The sequence below is a fragment of the Bison bison genome, unplaced genomic scaffold, assembly GCF_000754665.1.
Source record: "Bison bison bison isolate TAMUID 2011002044 unplaced genomic scaffold, Bison_UMD1.0 scf7180017864289, whole genome shotgun sequence".
Classification (NCBI taxonomy): Eukaryota; Metazoa; Chordata; class Mammalia; order Artiodactyla; family Bovidae; genus Bison; species Bison bison.
This window is the reverse complement of record NW_011494861.1, coordinates 8,670,388-8,682,817: the sequence shown is the minus strand read 5'-3', so window position 1 is coordinate 8,682,817 and position 12,430 is coordinate 8,670,388. Positions and strand designations below refer to the sequence as shown.

The window sequence follows — 12,430 nt, the reverse complement described above, 5'->3', positions numbered from 1 at the left end:
CGAGGGCTCAGTGGTAAAGAATCTACCACATTGCAGGAGCTGCAGGAGACGCCGATTTGATCCCTGAATCAGGAAGATCCCCTGGAGGAAGAAATGGCAGCTTACTCCAATATTCTTGCCTGGGAAATCCCGTGGACAGAGGAGCCTGGCAGGCTACAGTCCATAGGGTTGCAAAGAGTCGGACATGATTGAAGCAACTGAGTATGCATGCACAGTGTATATACATCAGTGCTACTCTCCCAATTTGTCCCACCCCTTCCCCCTGTGGTGTCCATATGTCCATTCTCTACATCTGCATCTCTTCCTGCATCTTTGGTGTCTACCCTCTAGATGTTGGTGGGACCACACATGTCCCCTGCATCTCCTGATCCAGCCTGATGTTCCCGGCCCAGGACCACTGCTGCAGTCAGGCTCTGAGGTCCTTTGGGGTGATTCCTCGAGGTGTCGGCACAGCCGTTTCCTGGGTGAGCCTCTGTGCTCTCCGCTGACATCCTGACCCAGGCTGGAGGGACTTTGGATGGGTGGACACGTCATCTCAACAGTCTTGTCTCTAAACCTCTCTTATCACTCACTCCTTCTGGGTCAGTTAGGAAATGATGTGCCTTTGTGTCTCCACAACAAAGCAGGTAGCTTTTTCTGTGAACACCCCAGTTTTAGAAGGTGCACTTACTCTCAACAGCCTGCTCCCCTCCAGGTGGCCAATTGCCTCAGAAAAAGCCTCAACCTCCTCGTGGTTACAGTTCCTCAAGAAAGTGAGGCTGGCCTCTCACCTGTCATCCCGTGGATGCTGTAATTTCTGTGGTGTTGCCGGAAACCATTTGCAAAGATGTCCTGTGTGTTCAGTGCTTTGTGGTGTTTGTGGAAAAGGAATGGTCTCTTTGTGGTGGAATTGGGTACCACAGTCACCTGTCCAACCCCTGGAGGCAGACATCCTTGGATCCATTTGTCACTGAGTCTTTGTTCCCATAATGTGGGTGCATGAGAGCCCTGCTTTGGAAATGAGCTGGTGTAAACCCAGAAATGCTGTCCTTTTCCTCAATTATGGGGCCCTTGTTCCTGCTTCAGATACCCACAGGTGAGCCCCACTGCCCCTTCATGTCTGGAAGGGAGGTCCTGGAAGGGCTGGTTCCTGCCATGGACAGTTGATTCAGCTGCATTTAATAAGAAACTCACCCAGACCCAGAGATGGATTACCAATTTCCCCATCAATCTTCAGGACCTGATCTTATTACAAACCACCACAAATATATCCATAAAAGCCCTATTGATTGATGCAGCGCTTGGTAATCCATCTGTCGCCATCCATTATTCCGGGTATAATTTTTCATTATCCGGATGGCAGCTGATTCCTAGCACATTAGTATACAGTGGCAATTACCAGGAGCAGAAAGAGCCCCTAAATTAGCAGGAACAATCACACCTGTCAGGAAGAGGAAGCGAGATTCCCCACACAGCTTGCTGTGCGTACTGGGACCATGTCTGAATGGCAGAGTTTGAAGATAGATTCAAGATTGACCTTGGAAGGTGGAGAGGAGAAAGTAAGTTGTCTTTTCCCCCCTTTCTTGAGGGTATAGAGTGTATGTTCTCTTAAGGTGACATCCTTGTCAACCCAATCACAGCCCACCCAACAGCTGGCCTTGCTCAGGGTCAGTAAGGTTTATGGCATAGATGTTGCTGCTTTTGCATTATGTAATGAGTACCAGAGACCTGACCAGAGGGAACATCATTGAAGATGGGAGTGTTGAGAGAAATTATTCAGAGAGGAGAAAAGTTGGGTGAATGCTTCCCTAAGAACAGTCCCATTTGTGGCAGTGAAAACCCTGTCCACAGACCCAGGGGTCAGATCTCTCCCAATGCAAGGATTCTATGCTCTGAACATTCTTTTATTTTTAAAAATTAATTTTTATTGGCTCTTGCTGTAGTCTCTAAGTCCTGTCTGACTCTTTGGATCCCCATGGTCTGCAGCTCTCTGGGCTCTTTTGTCCATGTGATTTCCCAGGCAAGAATATTGGAGTGGGTTGCCATTTCCACCTCTAGGGGATCTTCGCCACCCAGGGATCAAACCTTCATCTCCTGCATTTCAGGCAGATTCTTTTACTGCTGAGCCACCAGGGAAGCACCCCTCCCCAGGCTTTTTTTTTATTGGAGTATAGTTGATTTAGAGTGTTGTATTAGTTTTTGTTGTACAGCCAAGTGAATCAGTTATGTTGTTTGTTTTAAGTTGCTCAGTCATGTCTCTTTGTGACCCCATGGACTGTAGCCCTCCAGGCTCTCCTGTCCATGGAATTTCCCAGGCAAGAATACTGGAGTAGGTAGCCATTTCCTTCTCCAAGGATCTTCCCAACCCAGGGATCGAACCTACATCTCCTGCTTGGCAGGTGGATTTTTACCACTGAACCACTTGGAAATGAGTTACTGATATACATATATCCACCCCTTTCTAGATTCTTTTCCCATATAGGCCATTACAGAGCACTGAGCAGAGTTCCCTGTTCTATATAACATAGGTCCTTATTATCATTCACACAATGAAGCTTCTTATCAACCCTAAAGGAAAAATTGAGATAGACACATGCCTGAAATATTCTTGAGGGATATTGATTCAACTGGTAAGATTCTCCTTGATCTTCAGTCTCCAAAAATTGAGAATCCTGTTTAACTGAGTGTCACAGAGTGATCTGTTCTCAAGCCAGCTTTGCATGAACGTATCCAGTAGGGTGAAGCTGTCCACTGCTGGTAGTTTTAAGACAGATGCTTGACTGTCTTTAAAATCACCTTGACACAGTGAAGGTCTCAGAAGACTCCAGATCTTTGATGATAGAGCAGGCAGGTTATATAATACCAGAAGTTTGCAGTTTGAGTCCCAGCTTTAAGCAACCATTCAAAACCGATTGTATATTTCTTAACTGATAAGCCACATCACCTTCAGCTATTCACCTAAATCAGTTGTATGTTTTTGTAAATAAAGTTTTATTGGCACACAGCCATGCCCACTGGTTGCATATCATCCACAGCTGGGTTGAGAAGTTGCAACAGAGATCATGCTACCTGCCAAACCTAAAGTCTTTATCATCTGGCTCCTCCTGTCAAACTTTGCCTACCCAGGATCTGTGCAGACTTAAGTGACTTACATGGATGAGGAAACAACTCATGCCATTTGGGGAACCTGAATGATAAGACAGATGCTTGAAACACTACCCAGCTTCTCATGAGAAGTTCTATCATCCTTTTAGGAGTGACCTCTCAAAGAGAAGAAAAGATGAGACATCCTTACTGGGTTTACATCTTCTAATCTGCTTCCTACAAATATTCTCACTATGTGTCAAAAGGCCTGGTCCTTGTCAACCATCCTGACTGTAGGGTCGTCTTGTAGTCATCAGTCCCTTATGCCTGAACCTAGTGACCCATCACAACCCACCGGCCAGGCATGGAAGCACAAGGCTGTTTGCTTTGCAAATGAAATATATGAGGAGCAGTAAGGAGTTTGCCTCTAATTACTTTTATTCCCAAGAATGTGGTTACAGATTTGTTCATTTGGAGCTTGACGTTTGATTTTTCCAGAGTAGCAAACTGCCTACACCTGGGCTCTGCAGGATCGGCAGTGGATTAAATTGATCATGGGTGTGAAGACAGGCATAGAGAAGTCTTTCCAAAGAGCATGGCTGTGATATTATTGTTGTACTTCCACTCAGATGATCCTGGCTGGTTATTAACCCACATATCATATTTTCCAAATTTTAACTTGGCAAGTCCTGTGGAGAAATTTCACACAGAAGGCAGGAAAGGGTCCTTTAGAACAAGGCAAACATTAGAATTATGTCATTAACTTTCTCCCGGTTCCCCTGGCTTTTTGTTCTCTACTCTTCAGTTATCAATGTCATAATATGTCCCACAGTGCTGTTGCAAGGTTCTGTGCCAGGCAATTTGTGCATGGTTGGGAGTGGGGTGGATATAAAGTTGATGAAGATTAGGTTTTTTCTTCAGTGGCTCAAAGACTCATGAGAACCTTAGGTAAAGGGCTGGGCTTCTGGTCTTCCTGTCATCAATGAGGGTATTCCATGAGCCAGCTGTTTCCCCCTCTCATCATCAGTTTCTTCCATTCACCAGATGAAGAGAATGAATGCTTTTTTCCCCATCCTTAGTCACAGAGGGAGTGGGAGGGAATTAAACATCTAAGATGCAGCTGGTCATTGAGCTCTTCCCTTCCAAGGACTTTGGTCACTGCAGATGTTCAACCCAACAGAAGAATTCCCTTGGTATATGGGGTCCAAGTCCAGTGGTGGCCTGGGCCTCTTTGGCTCTGCAGACATTGGGGCATGGGCCACAAAGTGTTCTGCTCTTGTAAGGGAGCTCTCAGTGCCTCTAGCTGGGCTTGGCCTGAAGTTGAACCAATCCCTACTACTTTTGGCTCACTCCCATTCAGTGTGCTCTTTTATACTCCATAGATGTTGAATGCTCCTACCCAAGAAGATGGCAGGTTTAGCTCAAGAAACAATGGTTCAGTTATTGCCGTGGACTTGGGAGTATGACCTGCCAAGATGGCTGAGAGGCTCTTGACATGGTTCCAGAGCACCCTTTAAGAGATCTATCCATGGAAGAGATGATGAGGCTTTTAAACACCAGCATCCATAATTTAGCAGATTATTCTCCCCAGGAATATAAAGGGTAGTGGTGCCAGCCTCTGTCTTGGAAGATGCAAGGACCCCAGATCAAAGCCCAAACAGAAATAAATAAAGTTTGAGATCAAATCCTATAATACTACAATCTTAGTATGGGTTTAGGAGCCATCAGGTTCTACGTGATCCAAGGAATTTAAGCAAACTTGTCCAGATGATTTTCACTTCCATTTTTATTATGACAGTATGCACCTTTGAGTGTTGTTGCAAAGAATAAATGAGATAATATACACCTGACAATTTCTAATACTTGAAGATGCCTGTGATCACTGTCATTGTGATCAACATCATTATAATCACCATCACCGTCATTATCACCATCAGTATCACCATATCATCACTACCACCAGCATCACCAGCATCATATCACCATCATCACCACTATACCATCATCATCAATTACGTCATCACCATTATTATCACCATCATCATTTCCACCATCAAATCACCATCAGCAATAGCAGGAACATCATCATTACCACTATCACCATCACATCACCATCATCACGACTTGCATCATCACCACCATCACCATCACTGCAATCATCATCACCAGCATCATATTACCATCATCACCACTATACTGTCATCATCACCACCACCATCACCATTTCTGTCATCAAATCACCATCACCAACAGCAACACCACAATGACCATCACCATTATCATCACCACCATTACCATTTCCATCAATGTCACTGTCAGCAACAGCACAATCACCTTCATCATCATCACTATCATCAACATCAGTACCATCATAGTAACCATCGACATTAGTACCGTCATAGTCACCATCATCGACATCAGTACCGTCAGTCACTATCACCATCTTCAACATCAGTACCATCATAGTCACCATCACCATCTTCAACACCAGTACCGTCATAGTCACCATCGCCATCATCAACATCAGTACCATCATGGTCACCATCACCATCTTCAACATCAGTACCGTCATAGTCACCATCACCATCATCAACATCAGTACCATCATTGTCACCATCAACATCAGTACCGTCATAGTCACCATCATCAACATCAGTACCGTCAGTCATCATCGCCATCATCAGCCTCCTTCTCACAAGAAGCACAGACGCAGGATGAGCTCATACTCTTCATGACAGCATCCTCGTCTCTTGACTGAATCAGAAGGATTGTGTAGATGGAGGGTGAGGGAAGATGGACAGCCATCTTCCCTGATCATCCATTAAAACAGAGATTCATGTCAACCTCCCTCTTCCAACGAAGTCTGAGTTGGGTCTCAGGGAAGAAGCTGGTGAACATATAGAGATTACTGAGACTGGTGGTAAGATTAAGAGTGGTCCCTTACTGGCATATGTAGCTTTCAACCCCATTGTCAGGCTGATCTGGCAGACCCAGAGGAAGGCAAACTGGCTCAGAGCTTTACAGTACATGTCACGTGTTGGGCACAGGTGTATGGGAAGCCACTGGTCAGAACCAGCAGTGAACGCTGCCACTTTTAAAAATGGGCACCACAGCAGCTGTTCCTGAGGGCAGGAACCATGACTGAGTAAGTCAAAACTGGCCCTGCTTGGCATACAGTAGGTACTCAATAGGTGATTCTTGAATCAGTGGCTAAAAGAAAGAGGAAGGGAGGCCCATGACATCTTCGGTTTTCCAAGTGTTGCTTATTCTGTGGGCTCAGGAAGGGGATTCCTCGGGACAAACAGAAATAGCCCGAAAGAGAGGCAGCCAGGAAGAGCTTGTTTTCTGGTCATGCCAGCTTTGAATCATTTATTAGCAATTCCCCCCACGAAGATCATATTCAGTGGAGAGGTAACATCTGTTTGTGAGACTGTGTCCTTCAGAGGCCGCCAAAAAAAAGTGTTACATCTGTGAGATGCTCAACGCTGGACCACACACATGCTGTGTCCTCACCCCAGGATTGGCAAGGTCCTCAGGTGTGATGGGTGGGCCTCTGCACCTGAACATCAGAAGAGGAGAGAGACAGATACTCAAGTGGCAGAGATGAAAGAATGGCAGAGTCAGCACTCCCAGGGGCAGGGTGCTGCCACCTGCAGGGGTCTCTGCAGAGCCCCTTATGGCTGTTAGCCCCCAGCTCCTCAGGTGTGGTTCTTGCTGATGGGAAAAGAGCAGGACCAGAGTCCTGGACCTTCTAGGTGGACCTCACTGACCAGAGGATTCAACCCTAGTGTCCCCGGAAGGATGTAAAGATGAGTTATATGGGAAGGGATCAGAGGTGTTGCCAGCCTGTCTTTTTTCCCTCCCCCTGCATCTATGTTTGATGGAAGGTGATGCGGGGGATGGGGGTGGATGGACAGAGGGACAGTACAGACAGAATTCTTGTCCTCTGCCATCCTGGCCCTCGTGTGGGGTTCAGACCACTCTCATTTGTGGCTGTGGCTACCCTGCTCCTGGAGTGGCCAGTCCTTCTGTCCCTGTCTGCTGTTTCCCCTGTCTCCTCCCACCATGGTGTATAACATACACAAGAGGAGACAGGACCTGGAGACCAGACTGCAGATCCTTCTCTGGGACTTCAGGAAGCATCACCTGCTCGGTCTGGATCTCTTATTTCCTGGAAGCTCATCTGGCAGTGAACTTCTTGGAGAGGAATCTGGGAAGATGAAGATGCTTTCCAGTGACCCAAGTGCCTGAATCTACAACAGTGTCACCTGCCTCTCTTCCTTCCCTTCCCAATAAATCCTGGGCTGTCCCGGCTTCTCCTGGGTCCAGGCAAACCCTGCTCCCACCAGCAGGCCAGCTTCCCTGGTGCCCAGACACAAGGAACAGAATTTACCCAAGTTGGGAGGAGAAAAAGGAGGGGTGACAGAGCTTACCTGTGCCACGTGAAGGGGTCAGCAGGTGCAACAACGGCCACAGCTGCCCAAGGGCTGAGTCATTTCTCAGGGCCTGAGAGAGGCCAGGCTGGGGCCTCCCTTCCCTGGCTCCAGGTGAAAACAGTCCTGGTACCCCCTGCATCTGGCAGCACCTGCATGTGGGCAAGAAACTGACCTGACCTGGTCCCACGAGGCCCCATCAACATGGAGCCCCCTGCAGGGCTTCTCAACACATGATGGGATCTTGTGTTCAGGGCTGAGTGGATGGGACAGGTCCCTACTCCCTGTCCCTTCCTGGGCCCCTTCATCTCATGCCTCTGGTTTCACGGCCCCCCTCCTCCTTCTCTGTTTCCAGGTTTGGCCGTCCATCAGATCATCACCATCACCGTCTCCCTCATCATGGTCATAGCTGCTCTGATTACAACTCTTGTCTTAAAAAACTGGTAAGGACCCTTGGCCCTTCTGGCTGGGTAATGGGGGTCAGTGGGGGTCCCTGGGGAAGCACACACAGAGAGTTTCTTGCTTCTCAACACCATCTCAGATCACAGCCCAGGGAATCATTTCTCTGGAATGGAGAGTGCCACACAGCTCCTGCCCTGCTCAACCCACTCACCTTTGCCCGGACAGCTCGGCCACCCATTGGGAGGGGTTGTTCCCTGACAGTGCCCTCCCAGTGGCTTTCCCTGCTTGGCTTAATTCCTTAGGCAGCAGGTAGCCTGTTCCCAAAGCCTATCTCTCAGATCCTAGCGCCCCTCTGAATGACCCCTTCACAGCTCGGTTTGGTTTTCCTTATTTCATACCAGCAGCCTGGCTGGGGTCCCTGCCCGCCCCTTGCTGTCCCCCACCTTCCTCTCACAGTCACTCTGTGTCTGCTGAACTAGGTTACTTCTTTGCTCCAGGCAGCCTGTCTTCACCTATTTCCTCCTGGAAATTGGCCTACTTTGAGCTTGGCCTTGCTGGGTGTACACACCTGCTACACCCCTGGGAGAATCAGGGGGCTGCCAGCTGACCCCACTGCCTGCACGCCTCCTGGGCCCCTGTCCGCCTGTAGTCTCTCCTCCAGCTAGTGAGGCGCCTCTTAACATCGAAGCCAAAGCACCTTGGATGCAAATCATCCCCCTGCCAGCCTTGGTAGAAAGTCACAGATTGGTGGGAGGGAAGTGCCCTGAGCCTCTGGGTAACAGAGACTTGAGGAAATGAGAGAGAAAGCCAGCCTTTAGGATTACAGAAGACAACGCGTGGAGAGGTACCACCCTGGAACAGCCCAGGGAGGTCTTAGAGCTCCTGATGGCCAGCAAACCCTGGACCTGGGGTGTTTTCTGGGGGAGATAGTGAAGGTAATAGTCAGCTCTCAGCAGCATGTCTTGGGCAGGGCTGGCTGGTTGGAGAAGGGGCTCCAGGTCCCTGGACTGCATGGATGCTCGGCAGGTCTGATCCCACTGGCTGTCTTGATGGTGAAATCCCATCCCCACCAAGGAGGTGGCAGACTGTGATGCTGTAATAGGCAACAAGCTTCCTCTTGATTTTCCCACACTTCGGGGTTTTCAGCAGACCTTCAAAGAGTCTTTTGGGGAAGACAGTCCAGCAGGGTGAATAAGTGGTTCCATGACGTTGGTGGGCGGGGTTGGGGGGGGGAGTCCCTTGGCTTTCACATCCATCTTCTCACCTTCATTTATGGGCAGTCTTCCTTGCCAGCTATCGGGATATCTCTCATTGGGAAGAGGCAGGGAATTAACACAATTTATATGGGGACAGGCTCATGAGCCCCTGCCCCTTGCAGCCCACTCACTCTGCAAAGGCTCTGAGCTGTGAAGCGGGTAGAAAAGGAGAACTGATGAGCTAATGAGAACCACGACCCCTCAAATCTCCTCCTCCCTGCCCTCCTTCATGGGCATGACACTTCTTTGTATCCTTGTGAACTTGCCCTAGAGGTGACTCCTGGAGCCGGGAAGTATCCCTGTGCACTTTCTCTATCAAATTCCTTGGTCAACAGAGGTGGGACCCATGTGTGCAGTCCACATAGTGTCTGAAAGCCTCTGTGGTCCAAAAGGACAGGGAACGAAGGCAGGTACCCACGAGCACGAACACAGTCTTCTTCATAGATCCAAACGGTCTGCTTTCATTTCCAGCTTGTGAGCCTGGGCAGAAGAGAGGCTGAGGATGAGAGTTCCCAGTCTTATCTATCCCTAAAGATAATTACGTGGTCCACTCCACGTGAACTACGGCTGCCCCAACCTGTGGACAGAACCTTCCCCACGATCATCATTCCCATACCATCTAGGTGTTCCTGGGGAAACTGAGTCAGTACTACCACCCGGCTGACATTTCTTGGCCAAACCAGACCTCCACTCCCCGATAACACAACTCCACTCCTCACTTCTTAATCCTTCCTGCAATAACGGCCGCATCTAACATTCAAATTTTACTTTATTTTTAAAAAAGAGCCCATTGCTTGTGGTTGATCTTTCTGAAGAGGTTGGGAATTACTATTAAATGATGTCTAATTAATGCCTGGAGGTGAAGATTCCTTAGCGTCAGCGCGGGGGGAGATGCTGGTGGGTCTCTGCACCTGCAAGTCCCCCACCCCGACTCCGACCCCCACCCTGACCTCTCTCTCCCCCAGCTGCGCGCAGAGTGGGAACCCACGAAGGAACAGCCACCAGCGGAAGACGAACCATCAGGAGGAGAGTTGCCAGAACCTGACAGACTTCACGCCTGCCCGGGTGCCCAGCAGTCTGGACATCTTCACGGCCTACAACGAGACCCTCCAGTGTTCCCACGAGTGTGTCCGGGCATCCGTGCCCGTCTACACTGACGAGACGCTGCACCCGGCCGGGGAGTACAAGTCCACATTTAATGGGAACCGGTAAGCGCAGGCGCGAGCCAGAGTCGGCCGCTGCCCCCTTCTGGGGATGCCGGGTCTGTGGATTGGTGTCAGGCAGGTTTCTCATCTCTTTATGTGATCGGGGCACATGCAGGCAGCTCATTTGCTGAGATGAGACAAGAGGCACAGTACTAAGGTGCCAGGGTTCACATCTGGACCCCTGCACTTGGCCAGTGGATGGACCTGCCTTGCTTGGTCCTGGATCCCACATTCTGGAAGCTGAGCAGACAGCTCAGAGCCCAGAACCAGCCTCTTAGTCTCAATCAAGCCTCCAAAATATCAGCAAATCGTGATGGGTCCCTCCCTCCCCAGTCAATATCTGTGAACCCCCATCACTAAAATGTCAGCAGCAGATCTGGCAGAAATATCAAGCACCAAGCAGACTCCTGGTTATTAAATGCTCTTTTTAATGAGTCATATGTAATCCCTCAAAGAAGACATGTCTCTAAAACCATCCCTGGGAATATTTAAGAAACCCTTGAGTCAGCTTCTGAAGGTTTATCCGGAATTAGATTAAAATATCAATAAGCTATTTTTTTTTCCTAAGTGAGTACACATTCATGCATCATTTTGTAAATTAAAAGAGAAACAATTCTCCAACGACTTAAAGATCTTAGGAAGAAATAAGCAGGACAGCAGGCTGACTTGAGGGGCATGGGGTCAGTGACAGGAGTGGTGACCGGGAACACTGCCCAAGGTGCCCTACCGGGCTCCTCCCAGAATCCAGGTCGAGGAGACTCAGGGGAGCCTTCAACTGTTGTGTCTGTGGCTCATGTTGGCCTTGTCCTGTCCTGGAGAGTGAGGAGGTGTTCCTTAGACACCTCCCTGCTGCTCCTCTCCTGGTATCTCCATGTCGGACTCTACTGTATGTTCTGTCTGAGATACTCCCTCCCCAGGGGAGAAGAGTGGAGAGCAGAAACCCCAGGACCCTCCCTCTGAACGACTTTGCTTTTACTCGAACACATTGGGGAGCCCGTGGGTTGCATCCCAGCCTTCCAGAAGGCCGAGTTCACAAAGAATTGGAGAAAAAGCTTTAAAATCATTTCATTGAATGCCTGTGTGCCTGTTTGGATATAAATCTTGGCCACCCAGAACCTCAGGCTTGGGGGGAGAAGGAAAAGGGAGTAGGTGGGTCCTGGTGTTTCACTGTGTCTCCCTCTCTGCCCCCATGTCCTGGGAGAGCCCTGTCCATGTGCAGGGTGGGCACAGCTGGCTGGTGTGGACGCCCTGGAGAGAACAGCTTCTTGCGTTGGGGCCAAAGGTGATGCTCTGTTGGTTCTCACTGGCTCTGGGAAACATTGGCTTAGTCTCGAAGGGGACAAAATAACTTGGGGCAAAGGGCATTTTAGGCATCAGGCCCTGCCCTCTCCATAATGTGCAGTAAAGTGGGTGGAATCTCTGATCTCAGAGGCAGAGACCCTGAGCTTTGCACTTGTATTGCAAATGAAAATCTGAAATCCAGACATAGCATCTCTGTGCATCTTCACCAGATTCGTCCTATGCACGGAACCCTTGGACTGCGTGTCCTCTTAGGCCTCCCAAAGCGGAAGGGAGGACTGGCCAACACAGGGAGAGGTGGCCAGTGGGTCCAGGCCAGGTGAAGCATCACCTTCTGGGAGTTCTTTTTGCCTGGAGAAGCCAGTTTTCTGCAACAGGTCCCATCCAGCCTGCCTGTCAGGTTTTACATATGAGCCCTCGCAAGCCCATTTTTCTGCTTGCTGCAGGCCCTCTTCTTCTGATCGGCATCTTATTCCTGTGGCCTTTGTGTCTGAGAAATGGTTTGAAATCTCCTGCTGACTGGCCGAAGTCTTTTTTACCTCCTGGGGGCAGGGCAGACGCCATGTGTCTGTTTTATGGTATGTACCTCTCTTTTTGGACCTTGCTTGATTTTCCCCACCCCCCCATCTTTCCTCTGGAATACTGGGAGCCTGTCTGGACATGGCAGGTGGGCCTCAGCAAGGGCATCATTGCCCTGAATGCAAACCAGAGGGCTGGGCGTGTGGTCTCTCTGCTGCACTCGTTAGAAATGCCCCCACATCCCAGTGGGAGG

General features: G+C 49.3%; 1 protein-coding gene across 1 annotated transcript in view; it reads left to right on the top strand.

Moving 5' to 3' along the window:
* AJAP1 (adherens junctions associated protein 1) overlaps positions 1-12,177 on the top strand; it is a 60,445-nt gene extending 48,268 nt beyond the window's left edge. The window contains exons 4-6 of the mRNA XM_010850205.1: positions 7,852-7,939; positions 10,120-10,362; positions 12,105-12,177. Coding sequence (XP_010848507.1) covers positions 7,852-7,939; positions 10,120-10,362; positions 12,105-12,177 — 404 coding nt within the window. The remainder of the gene's footprint in view (positions 1-7,851; positions 7,940-10,119; positions 10,363-12,104) is intronic.
* Positions 12,178-12,430: the final 253 nt, after the last annotated feature.